At 37.5% G+C, this 20206-nt stretch overlaps 1 protein-coding gene across 1 annotated transcript in view; it reads right to left on the bottom strand.

The window, feature by feature from the left end:
* The window catches only part of focad (focadhesin), a 61296-nt gene that overhangs the window by 25485 nt on the left and 15605 nt on the right, over positions 1 to 20206 (bottom strand). Inside the window, exons 7-16 of the mRNA XM_079600049.1 lie at positions 18471 to 18696; positions 16635 to 16841; positions 16170 to 16257; positions 14519 to 14709; positions 14171 to 14431; positions 3978 to 4082; positions 2442 to 2543; positions 1380 to 1510; positions 1083 to 1209; positions 69 to 203 (exon numbers count right to left, since the gene is read on the bottom strand). Of these exons, the coding sequence (XP_079456175.1) occupies positions 69 to 203; positions 1083 to 1209; positions 1380 to 1510; positions 2442 to 2543; positions 3978 to 4082; positions 14171 to 14431; positions 14519 to 14709; positions 16170 to 16257; positions 16635 to 16841; positions 18471 to 18696 (1573 nt within the window). The remainder of the gene's footprint in view (positions 1 to 68; positions 204 to 1082; positions 1210 to 1379; positions 1511 to 2441; positions 2544 to 3977; positions 4083 to 14170; positions 14432 to 14518; positions 14710 to 16169; positions 16258 to 16634; positions 16842 to 18470; positions 18697 to 20206) is intronic.

Below are 20206 nucleotides of genomic sequence, written 5' to 3'. Positions count from 1 at the left end.
CCGGGTGTGAAATGTGGAGAGAAAGAAATTACGCTAGTACTCAGAAACAGTGTTTGGTGGTCTCGTGCCTCATATTCTTCAGTTTTGATATTTAAAGCAGGTACTAGTGCCAGAAGCTCAGCAGTGGCCTTCAGGACCAGGGGTCTGGTGTCACAGCACAGCTTAGGAGAGAGTGCCTTCCACGTGGAGCTGATATCAACTACCTGAACAGAAAGCAGACGAGAAGAACATTCAAATGCAGGGCTCAACAGTGTAAGAGAAACTATACACTACATTATATGATCAAAAGTTTGGGGTTTGTATGATTTAAATTTTAATAATTTTATTTCATGCATTCAATTTATTAAAAAATCACAGTAAAGATGTTTGTTACAAAAGTTTTCTATTTCAAGTAAATGTCAGTTTATTCATCAAAGAATTCTGAAAATATTATATCACGGTTCCCACAAAAATATTAAGCAGCACAACTGTTTTCAACACTGATAATAATTAGAAATGTTTCTTGACGAGCAAATCAGCGTATTAGAGTGATTTCTGAAGGAAAAGTTATTTTAAATTGTAACTACATTTCATATTCTGTATTGTGATCAAATAAATGCAGCCATAAAGACTTCTTTAAAAAATATTTGAAAAATCTTACTGACCCCACACTTTTGAACAATAGTGTGTGTATTGCCTCATTATATTTGATCATGCGCATGTATTTTTTTTTTTGCCTAGCAACTTTTTATCTAACTAGCTAACAAAATGAATAATTTAAAATGATATTTCTAAATAATTCCTAAAATAAATATTACAATAAAATAAACAACTATAATATAAATAAAAAAAATAATTATATATATATATATATAAAAGAAATGTTTGCAGAGCAAGTACAAATCTACAACCCTATAAAAACGGAGCGAAAATCCTCGTTGAGCCCGGAACTGATTATAATTTTCCTCTTCATAAATAGGCAGGAGGGCACATAAGTGCCAGGGTGGCAGCGGTTTACCCAATAGTAGTTTGTAAATAAAAGTGCATTTTCATATTCTCTTGGATACTTCTAATAGCCAGTGTGAAGACACAGAAAGACTGACCTCAGCCCTACAGAGGTCCTGTAAGCCCTGCAGTGCCAGCGCAGCAGGAGTGGCCTGATCTTTCCTGCAGAACTGCAGCAGTGTGTCTCTGATGGCAGCCAGCATGTCTCCTCCGTGCTGGTACGGCCTGGGACAACATGAGCGACAGAGTGAATGACACCAGTGGGGCAAAGCTCAGGGAACCTTAAACAGTCAACGGTTGACCCACATATCAGAAGTTAGCACAGTGGTGGCTTAATATGCAGCACATCACACTGATAAATGAACTCTAGTTTTATACGTTTGGATGAAGCTGACCTCTCTCTGCAGATGTCCCTGACACAAGCTGCTCTGGCCAATATCTGCTCCCACTGCGTATCTTTGCCAATGACCACTGACGATTTCTCAAGCTGTGACATCAGTCTCTGCAGGTCAGGATACACACGGTCCTATACAAATGGTCAAAAGTCTCTGAAATCTATCCTGAAAGTAATAGATCTATGATATACAGTGTAGCAGATCGTACAGATACAGATATTATAGTAGGACTGGGTACCAAAACAGATTTGATAATGATTCATTTAAGAATATTTCAGTGAAAATTGTTCTAAAACACAAATTCTTTGTGAACTATCAGTGCCAACTGTAACATGACTAAATGAGATTGCTAAAATAATAAAGCTTTGAATCATTTTTTTATTTCATTAATTACAGGGATCAAACCATATATGCATAATTTTATTGCAGTCATTTTATTTAGTAAAATAAAATTATGAATTTAGATTTTTTACTAAAATTACACATGCTATATATGTAATAATATTATTATTATTATACTATCATTATTACACATGCTATAATTATTTAATATTATATAAAAATATTAATGGTAAATCATTATTTTGCATTAAATCATTAGATGAATCAAAAGCCTCTCAAACTTAAAAATAATAATATATAATTAAATATGATATTTCCTATTTTTCATTAAATTAGTAGACGAAACGAAAGTCTCTCAGACCTAAATATAAATAAATGTATTAATATATATTTCAAAGCATAAAACAAGATAACAATATATTAATATATCCATTTTAAATAAATAAAAGACATATAATATATATATATATATATATATATATATATATATACACTTAGATAATATATGAATTATATATATATTTTTAATTTAATTTAATATATTAATAAATAAAAGTATATAAATATAATGATATTTCAAAGCATAAACCAAAATGGTAAAATTGAAATAGATCAATTTTAAATACTGATTTTTAACATTAGAAATGAACAGAATGTCATGCTCTCATAGACCTGACACAACACACAAACAGATCTGAATGATTTTAGCATTAACTGCACCTGTTTTTTCCATAACAGAGTTAAGAGCCGCAGAGCCACAGGCCTCAGTCTGGATGAACTGCCCAGAGTCTGGAGAACATGAAGCACCTGCGGGATACAGAACTACAAGACAAGAGTTCAGTCAGGAGTCAGGACACACATACACATAATGATCAACAGGACTGGATATATGCAAACTTAGCTACCGTAATAGCTTAGTTTAGTTATTATATGCAACTAACTACCTAATGCTTTGATGTTCTTAATGCTTTGGATGTGACCTACAGGCCAGTTTGTGTTCTGCTGTGCTTTTAAATATAAAAGTATCTCACAGATTACAAAAAGCTCAAATTAAGGACTACATTAAAGGGCAAAACATTGCCACCCCCATCCCAAGGCTGATGATAGAGTGCCTAAGCATATAAAATAACATCAGCAAAAACACCAAACATCTCCCCTCTCTCATTTATTCATATTTTATAGTACAGTGTGCACTCATTGTGCAAGCTACAGAATATGTTTTTGTTGATGCAGCATTTTACTAGCAAGCCAAATGTTACAGAAGTACACACTTGGCATACAAGATTTATGAATAATATGTATTGTTGGTGGAATCAAATGAATAACAATGGCACAGACAGTGGTCAGGTTAATGGCTGGAGTTGCCTGCAGTGCAGGTGAGCTGTTGCCATAGCAACAGAGGAAGCAAAGTATCCCAAATCCATGCCGACGGACTAGATTCATATTTCTGTGGAACTGCGCTAGAATAACCTGTTAATGGTTCTGTTTTCTTAAAGGGACAGATCACCCAAAAATAAAAAAAATTAGCCCATGATTTACTCACCCTCAAGTCATCCTAGGAGTTATATTATATAAAAAAGAATGTCCTGGCTCTTCCAAGCTTTATAATGGCAGTGAATGGCATCTATCCATCATAAAAGTGCTCCACATGGCTCCGGGGGGTTAATAAAGGCCTTCTGAAGCGAAGTGATGCAGTTGTGTAAGAAAAATATTCATATTTAACACATTACAAAGTGAAATTCTAGCTTCCGGCCAAATGAACACACATCTACTTATGCAACTTGTGACGTCGGAAGTAGCGCAGTGCGTCATGGCGTAGCGTAAATATCAGCAGTGCGTCACATTACTCGCATAAGTTGCGCTTTAGGCTTAAGTGAAATCCGTATGTTCGTTTGACTTACGTAAAAGTTAGCTAGTTATTTCACTTTATAAAGTTTTAAATATGGATATTTAATATTTACATTGCTTCGCTTCAGAACTCTGATTGTATCCGTCTGTCATATACACCTAGAATGACTTGAGTGTGAGTAAATCATGGGCTAATTTTCATTTTTGGCTGAACTATCCCTTTCATTTTGATTGCCATACATGTTAATGCATCTTTTTAATACAATTTAACAACATTTAATTTAACTTCCAACTATCTTCCTTGATACAACTTTCAAAATCAAGAAAAACCCATTTGCTGAAAAATATTATTTTATTAAGTTTCTGATTTAGGTAACCAGTGCATGCTGTGGATATTAATGATTGTACCTTGTGGGTTCCCAGTCTTGGCAGAGTATAGAGAACAGAGAGAGACAAAGCTGGATCGGACACTCGGCCCAGTTTAAACATCAGGACAGGAAGTAGACATGGCACCTAGAGGTACATTGAAAAACAATTAAGCAAACAATGGATATTTAAAGAGAACCTATTATGCCATTTTACGAAGTCTTGATTTTGTTTTTAGACTTGACAAGAACAGGTTTTCATGCTTGAAATGTTCAAAAACACCATATTTTACATTTTTGCAGCTCCTCCCTTACCAGTCTGTCAGTATCGCTCGGTTTAGTTCCTGTCTCTATGAAGCCCTTCCTTGCGCAATGTGCTCTGATTGGTCGGCTGGACCAGTGTGTTGTGATTGGTCGCAAAATACATCTTTTTTTTTTGTGTATCTTTAGGCTCAGTCTTCTAAAATAACAGTGTGAACGCCAACTGAACCAGGACTAAATGTATTATTTTCTTTTTTGGTCCAGACCAAAATTACCAAGAGAACTGAACTAAAAGTGTGAACACACCCTAACTGAAAGAAAACAACTTACAAGAAAACTAACCTATTAAATACACTTTAATGCACATCTGACAAAAACAATGGCATATAAACAGGCCTTTAATCAAGATTGAAAACTGCTTTTAATATCCGGAGTCTAGTGGCCACACCTGAGAGAACCTGATCTCCCTCAGATCTTAAAAGCAAGAGGGGAGCAGAAAGTAGTAATTGGTTTGATGACCTCAGGGAGCTGGAGGTAGATAAGAGTGGAGGCGATTACTAATATACTGTGGAGCAAGTCCATGCAGGGCCTTAAAAACGAATGGCATTGTAAAATCAATTCTAAAACGTACTGGTAGCCAGTGCAATGAGGCCAGTAAAAGAGTGATGTGGTCTCTTAGTGTCAAGCAATTAAAATCAAAGTATAGCTGCCACATATTGAACCGCTGGAGTTGGAAGAAGGTCAGATATAAACTACCGATCAAAAGATTTTGATTTGTTTTTCAGCAAGGACACATTAAATGGATCAAAAATGACAGTAGAGACATTTATAGTGTTTTAAATGATTCTGTTTCAAATAAACTGTTTTTTGAACCTTCTATTCATCAAAGAATCCTGATTTTTTTAAATCTGTTTCCACAAAAACTGATTTCAACATTGATAATAAGAAATGTTTCTTGAGCACCAGATCAAAATATTAGAATGATTTCTGAAGGACCACGTGACACCGAAGACTAGAGCAGTGAATTCAGCTTTGCCATCACAGGAATACATTACATTTTAAAATATATTATTCAAATAGAAAACATATCACGCTTTTATTATGGACTTAAGAGACTTTTTAAGAGAATTTAAAGGATTAATTCACTTTAAAAAAAGCTTTTGCTGATAATTTACTCACCCCCATGTCATCCAAGATGTCCATGTCTTTCTTTCTTCAGTCGAAAAGAAATTAAGGTTTTTGATGAAAACATTTCTCCATATAATGGACTTCAATGGGCCCCAAACAGTTCAAGGTCCAAATGACAGTGTCAGTGCCGCTTCAAAGGGCTTTAAACGATACAGACGATGAATAAGGGTCTTATCTAGCGAAACGCTCGGTCATTTAAAAAATAAATAAAAAAGTTTAAGTTTTTTAAGCACAAATGCTCGCCTTGCTCTGTTCTGTGATGCGCGTTCGGGACGTCATGTAATACGCAATTACGTTGAAAAGGTCACGCTTCTATGAAAACTAAAAAAAATTCTGTCCTGACGAAAATTTTCTTTTAGGCTTTTTAATATTACAACCCCCAGGATACGCACACGCAATGGGCATTTTAAACGATAAACTGACACAAAGACATTTGAATATGTGTATATGGTCCTCCTTCCACACAACTGTAAACACTGACTCGGTACGTCAAGCGTGACCTTTTCAACGTAATTGCGTAATACGTGAATACACGAACGCTCATCACAGAACAGAGCAAGGCGAGCATTTGTGCTTATAAAACGTAAACTTTTTTATTTATTTTTTAAATGACCGAACGTTTCGCTAGATAAGACCCTTATTCATCGTCTGGTATCGTTTAAAGCCCTTTGAAGCGGCACTGACACTGTCATTTGGACTTTAAACCGTTTGGGGCCCATTGACGTCCATTATATGGAGAAATGTTTTCATCAAAAACCTTAATTTCTTTTCGACTGAAGAAAGAAAGACTTGGACTTCTTGGATGACATGGGGGTGAGTAAATTATCAGCAAAAGTTTTTTTTAAAAAGTGAACTAATCCTTTAATGGATCAATAACCTTCAAAATCCTTCTGTGAGAGAACAGCAGAAAGATCTAAGCTGGAAAAAAATGGCTATTAATGTTAAATTTCAAAAACGGGGTTAAGACATTGCTGTTATGGGACTTATAGTTGATTACCAGCAGTAAAAGAGCCAAAAATATTCATCTCAGTTTTATTTTCATTAAGCTGACAGAAATTAAATGAATCATCATCAGTCGCTCACAGGGAATTCGAAACATCCCACCCTTTCAAAGAGCTCTTCAAAGAATTTAATTAAAAATGAAAGCATGTCGAACAAATGCAACGGCAAGACCCTTGAAAAGCACAATAGAAAAACGACAAGCAGCAAAAAGGAACAAAAAAAGAGAAAAGGGGATACGACAACAAGCAACACAGAAAGTAAGCAGAAGTTTAAAAAAAGATGATATTCTGAAGAATGTTTCAACCGTTTTTATCTATACGAAGAAACAAAAAACAAAACACAGACATTCTTCAAAATAGCTTACTTTAAATTCCACAAAATATAGTAAGTGCATACAGGTTTGGAACAACATGAGGGTAAGAAAATTATGAATTGTTTTTTGCTGTTGTTGGGTGAACTATTATTATTTTCAGTTGAAGCAATATGAAGTTCAAATGTTTTTTTTAGCTTTGAAAGCATTATTAAAGGAATAGTTCAGGAATAAAATACAATTCTGTCATCATTTGCTCACCCTCAAGTTGTTTCAAACCTGTATGACTTTCTTTCTTCTGTTGAAGTCAAGTCATCTTCATTTATATAGCGCTTTAAACAATGTAGATAGTTTCAAAGCAGCTTTACAGAGATAAACTAATCATTTAAGGTAACAGAGACTGTTTTGGCTTCATAGCGGTTCTAGAATAATGTTATTTTCCAGCTAAAGTTAGTTACACTAAATCGAACACAAAATTCTGAAGAATGCCGGTAACCAGAGAGTTGATGGACCCCATAATATTTGTTTTCCCTACTATGGAAGTCAATGGGGTCCATCAACTCTCTGGTTACCGACATTCTTCAAAATATCTTCCTTTGTGTTCAACAGAAGAAAGAAACTCATACAGGTTTGAAACAACTTGTAGGTGAGCAAATGATGACAGAACTTTCATTTTTAATTGAACTATCCCTTTAAGGTCTGATCATTCGAATTAGTTGAGAAAGAAATCAAGGCGAGAAAAACAAGACCGAACAATGAAAAAAAAATACATTTCCGCTAAGTGACATGAAGAAGAGGTGACCATGCACACAGAAGAAAACGGGCTTCTAAATTCAGAAAATAAGGAGGCTAAAATAACAGATAATCAGGAAAATCGCTCATGACTGGCTACCATAGAAATGGCGGGGCCAATAACGCAACGAGACATGCTCATCACAGCGAGGGGCTGATGGAGGAGGGGTGGGAGGGCAAATTCTTATTCTTCTCATCCATCTCATTCAACTTAAACCAAGCAGGACTGTCACAAGTTATCCATCTCATGCAGCGGGCGAAGGACGCCAAATAGTCCTGGGCTTTGAAGTTCATTCCAACAGTCGCTGCAATCCCCTCCAACCATCTGACTAACACCCTGTTTCTCTCTCTTTCTTTATTTTCTCAAGCTGTTTTCTGTAGCATAAACACTGCTCGAGAAGCTTCTATAATACTAAGACTGGCCCAAGGCCAGTGTTTCCCCAGCTCAAGCTAAAAAAAAAATGAAAGGTATGCTTGATGTCAGGAGAAACTGAAGGGCTACAGTGAGCAGTGACAAACTGGTGAAAACCTGTGGAGCGTGTGAAGGACCTGGAAACGTTCTCCACCTGAATTGAGGATTATGTCCTCAAATCTGAGTGCATACCCAAGAGCTGCTTTACTAATGCATTTCATGTTTTTGGCATCAAACGAAATGCTTTGCGGTGACTCCTGGTTTATATCGCTGTCTTGTGCTCCTGGAAAACGCGGCTCACATTCCCACAAGGCCAACGTTATTCATAACTTGAGTAACCAACAAAACTGTGCCTAAACTGATCCAGGGCTTCTCTTGAAAGACAGCTTTTATTTGAGACTCGACTATGATGATGATTTCTGGAGGAAACTCAAGACCCCATCCTCCCAGACCAAGACACATATCAAGGTTAGACCCCTTGAGGGCCAGATCAAGCCCCAAGAAAAGACCCAGAACAATGCCTGTCAGTTCAAGACACTGTATGCACGCTGGAAAACCTAATTAGTATTGACTGTATAACTTCAAAACACCATTTAAGGGTACACTATATAACTTTTAGAGGTAAAAAAATAAAATAAAAAAAAATGCACTCATTTTGCAGAAGAACAATGTTTGGTTGTGCTTTGTCTCTGTGTGACTGTGTAGATGAATATGGTTATCCACTGCTCATAAAACATTCACTACTAGACTTCAGAGACAAACAGTTTTGATGGAAAGGATCTCAAGCTGACTAGCTGAAGACGTTACTGTAACTATAATCATTAATAGACACTTTACTTCCTTGAAAATAAAATCCAGCACAGCGCTAGTGTGCTATATGGCAACAACCATATTGAAACAACCCTTCACAATAGATAATGTTTTACAAATAACAGTTTTAGAGAGATACCTTACTCATGTGGAGTAAAAAAAACACCTTCTCCAAACACGCTTTTACAACATTTCAAATCCCTCAGTTCTTGCTATCTCCGAAAAGCCAAGCTAATGTTGGTTCTTGTTTTATTACGAGCTCTGTCACGGTCTCTTTCTGCCAGCAGACTCTCCTCTGAGTTTCTCTAAAATGGGTGATTCCTGTTGATTTGAGATTTAGCTGCTCCATGTCAACCTTTCTCACTTGTTGTGACAACTAACCTCTCCATACCCGCGTCAAAGTAGCCGGAGCAACTTCTCTCTTTTTATGGATGTGACGAGACACGCACGGGCGAGCGACGCATGTACGCATTTTCCCACAAAAACCATCCCGACAGGTCCAAAATATAAACACTTATATATACATTTTATGGCTTACCATAGTGAATCAGGGTAAGACACAAACATGTTTAGGAAGAAGTCTCATTATTTGAAATTTTATTAAATTTGAACAAATTTATTTTTACATAGTGTAACTTTAACATCTACTTCTACTATGCAAAAGCTATTTAAACAGTCAACATTTGCCAAAAAAAAATATAAATATCAGCAATAAACTGCAAAAAAAAGAATAAATCCCTAAATTTAAGGAATAAAATATTGTGATGTATAACGATTCTGAAAAATAAGTTTCACCAGTGGTCTTCACAATGAGTGAACTTTAAAATGTCAGTAAAGTGGTTGAAAGCAGGGTTATTATCATTAACTAAAGGTATAAAAAACATGTTCATTACTTGAAATAAAATAAACATTGACTGATATAAAATTAAATAAAAATATTTCAGCTAGTTGCCAAGGCAATATTTTTCGTTTTCATTTGGTTTAATTTAAAATACTCAAATAACTCAAATTAATAAATAAAAAAAACATTATATATACATATTTTAAAAAACTAATACAAATAAAATAAAATAAATTTAAAAAACAAAAATTTAAATGAAAACTATAATATAAAAATAGAATCCAATTTAAAATACAAACAAAAATTACAATAGTATATCATGGATGCTAAAATAGCACTGGTTGCAAGTCAATGCACTCAATGCATTAAATTCAGATATGCAATTAAAATATTAATATTAAAATATAAAACACAAATGAACATCAAAGGTTCAGGCTAAATGTTAGGATAAAGACAATCACAGTAAAAACTTTATTTGCCGCAATAGTTCTCAATTTATTAAAAAGTAAACAAAATATAAAGTCGCTTCAGAAGAGAGCATAAAATGAACAGGGCACAAGAACACTAATCATAAACTAAGGAATGATTCACGAACTAAACAACATTAACTACATTATACAGAACTACAAACCTTACTGATATACACGTCCCCATAAGTCTCCATGCTTTTAACACATGATGTAAAAGCAAAGGCTTATTGATATTCCTCCCGCAGCTGCAATGCTCAACTGGAGATGTGCGATACACGCTCAATAGTGATTAGCCTTAATAAGGTTTGATCATGCAATATTTCTCTTGTTGCCAGACAGAACTGCTATGTTAGTGTGGCCAATTGGATCAAAGCATTGCATACGGGATTCAGGGAAAGTGTTTCGAAGATGGTTAATAAATGTGCAAAGAGGGCATCTAAAATACATCATGTAATACATCTATTCTAATTTATCTTTAGCATTTGTAAAGCAATTCCCCAGACAAGCCACTCCCTAACAAACCCCCCCACTACCCGGGAATAGCGGATCTTTCCCTCCCTTGAGAAGATTTTTAACCCTTCGAGAAGAGACACCATGGCAGTTGTTCTAACCTCTAATTGGAGATTAACCCCTCAGCATCCCTCCCTGAGAGATGACAGGGGAGAGACATGGCCCTCTGAAACCAGCACAACCTCTGACCCCCACAACAAGCCAATTAACAGGCTTAATGAGGAGAAAAAAGAGTGGAAACAAGAGAAAACGAGGAGAGCAGGAGAGTAAGACATGATTTATAGGTCAGAAATATTATTTCATATTTTGTAAAAAGTATCATATGCTCAACGGGGGGGGCAAAACTATGAAATATTATTTCAATTTAAAATAACAGTTTCCCATTTGAATATATTTTATATGTAATTAAATCCTGTGATGAAAAGCTGAATTTGTATCATCGTTACTCCAGTCTTCGGTGTCACATGATCCTTCAGAAATCATTCGAATATGATGATTTGATGCTCAAGAAACATTTCTCATTATTAACAATATTTGAAACGGTTGTGCTGCTCAATATTTTTGTGGATGCTTTTTTCAAGATTTATAAATGACCAGAAAGATCATAAGAACAGTATTGATTTGAAATAGTACTTTTTTGTAACATTAGAAATGTCTTTACTGCCTTGTTTAAATGTTTGACAATTTAATGCATACTTTAATGCAAAAAAAAACAAAAAAAAAAACTTACTGATCCCAGACTTTTGATTAGTACTGTAAATCTGGCAGCAAATGTGTGCGTATATGCATGCACAGTATGAAAAATATACATTGAATATGTTAAATTAAATACATTAATAATTGTTTAAATATATATATATATACCAAAATGGCTAAACTTTTAATTGTCTTAACCAAAAAATATTGCTCAGGAATTTAGCTAAATTTAAGCAATTGCTGTCTCAGAAAAACCCACAATATGGAAGTTGTGTGTAGAGTGATGAATCACAATAAAACACGAGTTACATGGTGATGCTCCAGAGTGATGTCTTCAAAAATCTGCTGAGAAATATAATAATAAAAGCATAGTACTACAGTGAAGCATTGAGGAAGTGTGTGAGCTGCTGGTATTGGTGAGCTACTTCACTGTGAAAAGCCATTAAAGGCTTATTTTCTATACCGCTTTTCACTAAATGAACACAAGGAAGAATTACTTTTTACATTTATATGCACTCATATAATAAATGGCAATATTTTATTTAACTAAAATATTTTGATATTTGAAATGCCACATTGGGATTTTAATGGACATTTTTGAGTGATGACACAAATGAATCGTTGAATCAGTTCATTGAAATGGTCAGTTTGAACTGAATCGTTGAGATTATTGTCACTCACTGTTTGTGTTACCGAAATTTAAATAAGATATACTATAAAACATGTCTTAACACTCTCGTACTTGCACGTTGTGAGACAAGGAAAGTAAACCTAATGGTCAAATAAAACAAATTTAACATAAAATCAACTCAATCATTTCTGATTGACGAATCACTGTACTGTGAGCATTCAATAAATCCCCAGCCCTAATCGGAAAGCAGTAGAGAGGGAATCTCAGCATCCAGCCAAGGCCTTTAATAAGGGCATTTATCCCGTGACAGATGATGCATATTCCACCTGGAATTTCTTCCTGTTAGTGTGATTACAACAGTCCTGCACATCCTCCCTCAGGTCACACGCTTCCCATGCTCTCGGCTACCAGTCGTTCTGGTCTCAATGAATGTGTGTCCATGAGAGCCCTAAGGCGTTCTGTAATGAAGGTACTGTAAGTGTGGAGTACAGGTCTACTGTACCATCATGTACACCTTCATAATTACTGCTTCAGTTTCTAAGGCTGAGCATGTTGCCTAGTAACACTGACATCTGGATAATGGATAGAAATGAAAGCTTTACTATGAGTGGATTTTTCCCCCCAAATTGTGTTCTTTAAAAAAAAAAAAAAAAAACCTGTCGCTCAAGGAACAATGTGGTGCTCTTAATGTGCAAAGGACTGTGGTTTTCATCATTTCAGCTAGATAACTGTTATACAGCCTCTACGTTTTGTGAAAATCCTTTATTGTCCTAAACGCCAAATGGAGGCCAATCAATTGCATTATAAAAAGATGAAGAGTTATGCACAATAGTTTCAGAAAAATCTCTGTAGAGTATAGCTAGTTTGTTTCCATAACTCACTTTATGTTTCTATCACATTTTTGTACATCTCAAAATGAACATTAACTTTTCATAATGTATATTACCATGCTGTGAATTCACTTTAAAACTGTTGATTCAGATTTTTTGTGCTTCATTTTAATTTATACCACGTTGAATGCTTGAATCTGATTGGTTAACGAACGTTCTAAGGTGTGCAATTATGTTCATGGAAACGCACGACTAAAGTTGATCTAGGCAGGTCTTGACCGCATTACATATCCATATCACCTCGCCAAATGATTTCAGTTATTTCAAAAGGTCTTTACAGCCTACAACAGCAAAAGAACCGAAACCCACAACGACACGGACCAAGCAAATAAATATAGTAAACAATAGGATAAAAAAAACGACTAATTATTTCCATGTTTTTGCCTCAAAATTACACTTTATTATGTATGGATATCACATACTCTCTTTCTCCTGCTCACTCTCCACTCAAACGCACACACACACGCACAGAAACGTGTTGTCAGCGCTGCTATGCCGATTTTACCAGTATAATATTGTAGCAACTTAAAAGCTACATGATATTTCTCACTAGCGAGGTAATAACATCGCTGTTCTTGCTATTAGTAGAGACACTACTGGCAAACACAGATGCAGACTTACAGGTAATTCACACACGCCTAACCCCTCTCTCTCTCTCTCTCTCTCTCTCTCTCTCTCTCTCTAATAACTGCATTAGTCTGCTATTAATTGCTCAAGTCTCCGTTACTAGCTCTAAAATGACGTTTTGGAATTGGCAACGGAGGTTTGAGATGAGATACGCAAGAAATTAGTCCTACACACAAGAGTGTTTTGAGGACAAAAACCTGATAAATGTCTTAAAACACATCATCTGATTCTGAACAATGTTTTGAGGTGTGGTAACCACAGTATAAGCAGAATAATTGACTCTGGTCCGTTGAATTATTAGAAAATAATTCTCAGTTTCGCGTCGCAAGCCACATTCCGCCTCGGGTGTGCATTATTTTCTAATAATTCAACGGACCAGTTTCGTGTCGCAGACGCATTACGCACCTTTATCATCATAATTATTGGTGCAATCATATTGGATGTCAATGTTGCATGAACATTTGTCCAAATAAGGGAGTTTGAAACAAACAGGGTGAGAATTTTCACTTTTTGGTGAACGATTCCTTTAACTCAGTGCCGGTCCAAGACTTCTGGAAGCCCTACACAACTTGCATATTTTGCGTAAAGGGACAAAAACTGCTTTAAGTTGCAGGAACAAAAAATAATTAGTTAAATTATTTGTTCATGAACACAGTGGTGATTGAATATGAATCCCTCAACCTTTTGGTTACTTCTTTGGCTACCTAGTAGTTTTAACTAATAGGACCTCCTACTAAATAGTACAGAACTGAATACAGCAGAATCACAAAACGAAACGGTGAGACGCAGACTTTACCTTAGCAGGATCGGCCTCGGCGATGGCAGCAGCTGTGTCCAACGCTAACCTGCAGAGATGCCCGTGACTGCTGACGATAACATGGGAGACCAGAAGACAAACGGTATCTGGGACGTGTTCACAGACAGGGAGAGAAGACTGCAGGGAGTAAAGCCATTCCACAGAAGACATGGAGTCTAGGGAAATCCGCTTCAGGACGCTGGTGGACACTTGAAGCTCGCTGTACCAAGTGCTGAGAGGCAAACTCAGCTGTGTGGAGTCCTGTAGAAGAAAGCGCAAAATCCAGTATCACACAATACTTTAAGAACTCTCTTCTAATATAAATGGGTGCATGCTAATTTGTGCTACCTCTTTCCAATCGGAGGGTTCTCTTTGGACCATTTGCAACAGAGAATTGGCCAGTTTAAGGTTCTTCAAGTGCGTTTGCGTGTCTGTCAGGGCTTCCATGAGGCTGGAGCAGGACAGCACCTGTAACAAGGGCATTACCAGCAAAGATGCACCCCAGGGAGGCGGCACCTCAGGAGGGACAATCTTCACAGCTAGCAGAGAGACAAAAGAAGTTATAGTTAAATACTCTAGCTTAATTAATACAATAACTCATTTTAAAATAGATTTTACATTTTGTGAGTGAATGTGAGTGGTGCTTGCCTGTGGAAAACTTGCCGCCATCAAGCTAAGGTGATGTAGATGGCTGGCAAGAGGTTGCTATGGTGTTCTAAGTGGTTGCTATGGTGTTCTAGGTGGTTGCTATGGTGTTCTAGGTGGTTGCTTAGGCATTGCTCGGGTCTTGCTAACAGGCCCAAGTCAAAAGAGCCCATTCCCAAAGCTCTATAATGTTCTGTAAGACAGATATCAGTGTTACACGCAGGGGGTGGGGCCGAGAGCCGTGGGAATGGAGCGAGGCCTGAGGTGCAAGTGTTAATGAGCGGAGGAGCTCCGGAAGGATAAAAGGAGAAGTGTCAACAGTGCAAGATGAGTCAAGTCAAGTCACCTTTATTTATATAGCGCTTTTTACAATACAATATGAGAGAGGACCAGGCCTGGACGTTATATTGTGTTTTTTAATGTTTGTGAGGCAGTCATCCGCGAAAGGGTGCCGCTTTACTTTTGTTTTGTTGTTGGTTAATTTTTGGATTAAAGTTTAAAGCTACACTGTGTAGGAATTACTCCCATCTAGTGGTGAAATTGTATATGACAACCAACTGAATATTACTTTCTAGCCCCTCCCATTCCGAGGGCGTTTTAACTCCTACGGTGGCCGTATTATTTAAAATCTGCCGGCAGTCACGAGTAATCTCCCCCTCGCATTCGTCACGGTGCCACTGAGTGTAAAAGAAGCTTGAATTTCCTGGTATGTCCCTCTTTGGCTAATGTATTTTCAAGATGGAGGCGCAACATTCGAGCAGCTCACCCGTATGTATTATAAATGGCAGATTCTACGCTTATGAGAATACTTGATTATTTGGTAGAAGTAATTATACATTAATGAGCACAAAGTGTTTTTGCTAAGAATCAACTTAAAAAATTACACAGTGTAGCTTTAATGTTAAACGTTTGCCCGGTTCACACCTCCTTCATCTCTGAGACTTTAACATTGCTACAATTAGGTGTCTCTTTCAATTAAATTTTCTGTGGGAATTTTTGACATGTTGAGAAATGGTGTTTTCTGCAACGCAATAGCAATGCACTTCAAAAGGATGAGGACTCGCACTCAAATTGATACGGTAAAACCAACACCACCGTTCCAGTTTGTATCACTGTTTGTAGAAGTGCATTCCCACTTTTTGATGGAATTTATTCTGAAATAACAGCTTTTTAGTAAGCCTACAGCTTCTTATTGGTTTGTTTGTATATGTTGGAATCAGCATGACAACTCAGTAAGACAAAGTAACAAATCAACCCTTTCAATCTGTGCAAAACTGCCTGTGACTAGCATGTTCTGTGGAAGTGAAGCTAGCCATGTCTATATGATGCGTTCAGATGTTGAGAGGATCTTTACCGAGCTCTAGGAGGGCAGTTTGCTGAGAGGTGGAGGCGCTTAGCAGTAGCAGGGAGATTCCCATGATCACTTGCTCAGGCGGGAGCTCCTACAGTTAGATAGGGCACAATCAGACAAACGGTTTGACACAGATGGAGCCTCTGAGGGAAAGCTGAATGCAAATCGCTTCGAGCTAGAAAACGCTGTGCAAACAAAACCATTATAAAGATGAAAGGAGAAGATTTGTTGAGATCACACTGAGAGTGCAACTGTTGCAACAAAAAAAAATGTTAATAATGTTGCTCTTTTCTCTTTTAAAATTTTTTGAATTTCATTTTTGAAACTGCATCTGTAAATTAATACAATAAGACAGCATTGATTTTAAGAGAGATTACAGTTTCTCATACTTCCATAATAGTAGTCCAGTTTGTACAACACTACACCTCCAATATTAAATAAGACAGAAAATATAATGTGTGTATTCACCACTGCATGTGCAGGTATTATCTGGTGGAGTGTGTGAAGGAGAGACATCAGTTCTCCCCTCAGATGAACACTGAGCTGACAGGCACACAGGAGCTGAAGAGCCAGCTGGGTCAGTTCCTTCCTCCAGAAACCTGGATCAGTGAGCAGAGCCGCCGCCAGAGATTCAGCGAACGAGCTGAACTCCACCACTGCTGTTACACTGTCCACCTGATGGGCCACAGGATGAAGACACTGATATAAGATATGATATAACTGGAATAATGTGTAAACTAAGTGTGAAAATGTTTAAAGGGATAGTTCACCCATTATTAATTATATTAAATATTAAAATAATATGAATGTTCACCCCATGTTCAATACAACGAACGTACACTACTGTTCAAAGGTTTGGAGATTTTTTTATCACCAAGGCTGCATTTTTTAATCAAAAGTATAGTAAAACATTAATATTGTGAAAACTGTAAAACTGTCTTCTATTTCAATATATTTAAAATGTAATTTATTCCTGTGATGGTAGCCATTATTCCAGTCTTCAGTGTCACATGATCCTTTAGAAATAATTCTAATATTATTATTTCATTATTATTATTACAGCTGAAGATGATGCTTAATATTTTTGTGGGAACTTTTTTAGGATTCTTTGATGAATCTCACCTTTGATCCGTTTAATGCATCCTTGCTGAATAAAAGTATCAATTTCTTTCAAATACAATTTTTTTTTAGATTTGAACAGTAGGCACCCTTAAAGGTGCAGTAAGTGATTTCTGAGAAACACTGTTGAATTTGCAACCAACACCCAAACAAACACATTGCCCCGGCCCCAAAATAACGAACACACAATGCAACGACAAACAGCTGGCGCATCAGACAGCTTGTGCAAGTATGGATGAATCAGCTGTGATTCAACAACAACAAAGGTCTACAACAGCAAAAAAACAATGTTACTTGTGTATGAGTAGAAACAACGCAACCTCTGCATCCGTTTTCAGGCCTTCCCACTCTCTAACATCTCTCCAGCGCTGGAAAGCTTTTCTAATATTTGCGTGTGACCTAAAGCTCTAGCCTGATCGTAACCCTTCTTCTTCCAATTATATTCATCTGACCTTTTCCTCTCTGATAATGTCTCTCAGCCATCTCTCTTTCTACAGTATTTCTTTAAATCTCCCTCTTGCTCACTCTCTTTCCTCCCCCATCATGAGTGGACACGCCCCCTACTGCTGCTTGGCTCACTCTCTTCTCCCCCATAATGAGTGGACACGCCCCCTACTGCTGCTTGGCTCACTCTCCCTTCTCCCCCATCATGAGTTGACACGCACCCTACTGCTGATTGGCTCACTCTCTCTCCTCCCCCATGATGAGTGGACACGCCCCCTACTGCTGATTGGCTCACTCTCTTCTCCTCCCCCATCATGAGTGGACACGCCCCCTACTGCTGATTGGCTCACTCTCTTCTCCTCCCCCATCATGAGTGGACACGCCCCCTACTGCTGATTGGCTACAAGAGAGTTTCGGTGCTGCGTGGATTAATCCAATCAACTTTGTTTTTTTCTCCTATTTACACATCCAAGACCATGTACAAACACAATATATTTTTTCAGCACTCACACAGTACAGACATCTAGCAAATATTCATATAAATTTACAACCGCATTTCTCAGAAATCGCTTAATACATCTTTAAGGCTTTTTGTTAAGCCATAAATTAGAGATAGGCACCATGGGAAATTCACAACGATGGGTAATGTAAACCTTCTGTCGAAACATTTCATGGGTCTAAGCCACATAGTGCCGTGGAGCTACTTCAGCTCAGCACATCAGAAATCATCCTCCAGCTTACCAGCATGTACGGAAGCAGGTCAAAGAGGCTGCGAATCAGCTCACGGACCACCCTAGTGCCGGACGCCCCCTTCTCCTGCAGGCTGTCAGGCTCACGAGCCCCTCGTGGCTGGAGCAGGACCCTGAGGAGGCTGTGTCTGAGCAGAGCGTTTTCTGCCAACCTCTGGGGCTCGCAGTACAGGTAACGAAGGAACGGTACCAGCATTTCCACATATACTGGCTCATCTCTGAAGAAAAACACACCATAAGTACACTTGTAAGGGTTTAACATGAACAAGTCTCTTTAAAAAATCTGGACTAAACAACTTAATTCATATGGATTGGTTTTACAATCTCTTTATGAACTTTTTGAAGCGTCAAAGTGGTAGTTGTGTGGCTGTTAATGGAGGGACAGAAGCTCTCAGATTTCATCCAAAATATCTTCTTTTGTTCAGAAGATAAACCAAAGTCTTACTTGTCTGGAACGACATGAGGGTGAGTAATTAATGACAGAATTTAAATTTTTGGGTGAACTATCCCTTTAAAGGGGTCACGGCATGGATTCTTATTATTATTTTAATATGCTCCTTAAGGTTCACCTATAATGTTAAAGTATTTTGCATAAAAAAAAGACAAAAATATATAATTCTGACCCTCTGTCTGAAATTATCCGCTTTTAAAGTTTCATGAAACCCCCCTGTTTTATCACTGGTCGTTCACACCTGAAGGTCAACCGTTAAAGGGATACTTCACTTCTGTAAAGATGAATGTTTATTTAAAATGGGTCATTTATGTAGTAGAAATGTGAAATTATTTTTTAATTTGGAGCCTTCTAGACTGAGAAAAGCCAGAAAATATATTTATGGCTCATGTGGATGAAAGACAACAACTCCCAGAATGCAACAGAGCACAGTTAAACAACAAGGCTAGGCTACTAGTGAGTCTCTGTGACGAGTCTGCCCGGGATTTCGAGACCGCCCAAAATGTCCGGGATTCGGCTTTTGCGTTCTACAGTCGCCATTCATCATGTTTACTGTGGCGAGCAGGACGTGACTGACGGCCGCGGGAGAACGACGCGAGGCCGGTGGCGTGATTACTGATGAGCGGCACCTGTGAGACACACCGGTCTCGTATCTCTCACGGAGGAGCAGGAATTTTCTTAGCAATGTTAAAACGCACATCAACCCATCACTTGTTTAGCGTTCATGTAAACACTACATTCAGATTCACCAATCGGAATGAGTTCAGTTAGATTGAAACAAAAGATGTGCGTGTAAACAATGAATGGCGACTGCAGAAAGCAAAAGCCGAATCCCGGATATTTTGGACGATCTAGACGGCCGGACATGTCCGGGAAAAAGAGGATGGTAACCCCTACTACTCAGCTTTCTCCACAGAACAAGAGCCTGTTAGCTTAGCTTCCAAATAAAAGATGGCTGACACTATTTGTACATTCTGTGAGTGAGATCCGTCCCTCTATGGGCGGGTTGAAAACATGCGGATCTAGCGCCTTCTACTGGCTGTAGTTTTTAGCCTCTGGCCAAAAAAAGCCTCTGATGACGCATAATGAAGATTTTTGCATCATCTGAGGATTGTTTACAGATAAAAATACATAAATCTCTCATCTCAGGGGGACATGAGGGAGGGAAGCACGGTCATTTGAAAATACTACAGGTTTTCTACTGATACAAAGCTTAATGCTAAATCCTGAAGTGTTCCTTTAAGTGACTTAAAGCCAGTGGGCGGGGCTTAAGGTGC

Source organism: Phoxinus phoxinus (assembly GCF_949152265.1).
Source record: "Phoxinus phoxinus genome assembly, chromosome: 2".
NCBI classification, from domain to species: Eukaryota; Metazoa; Chordata; class Actinopteri; order Cypriniformes; family Leuciscidae; genus Phoxinus; species Phoxinus phoxinus.
Note: the sequence above shows the minus strand (reverse complement) of the source record. Positions and strands in the feature narration are given on the sequence as shown.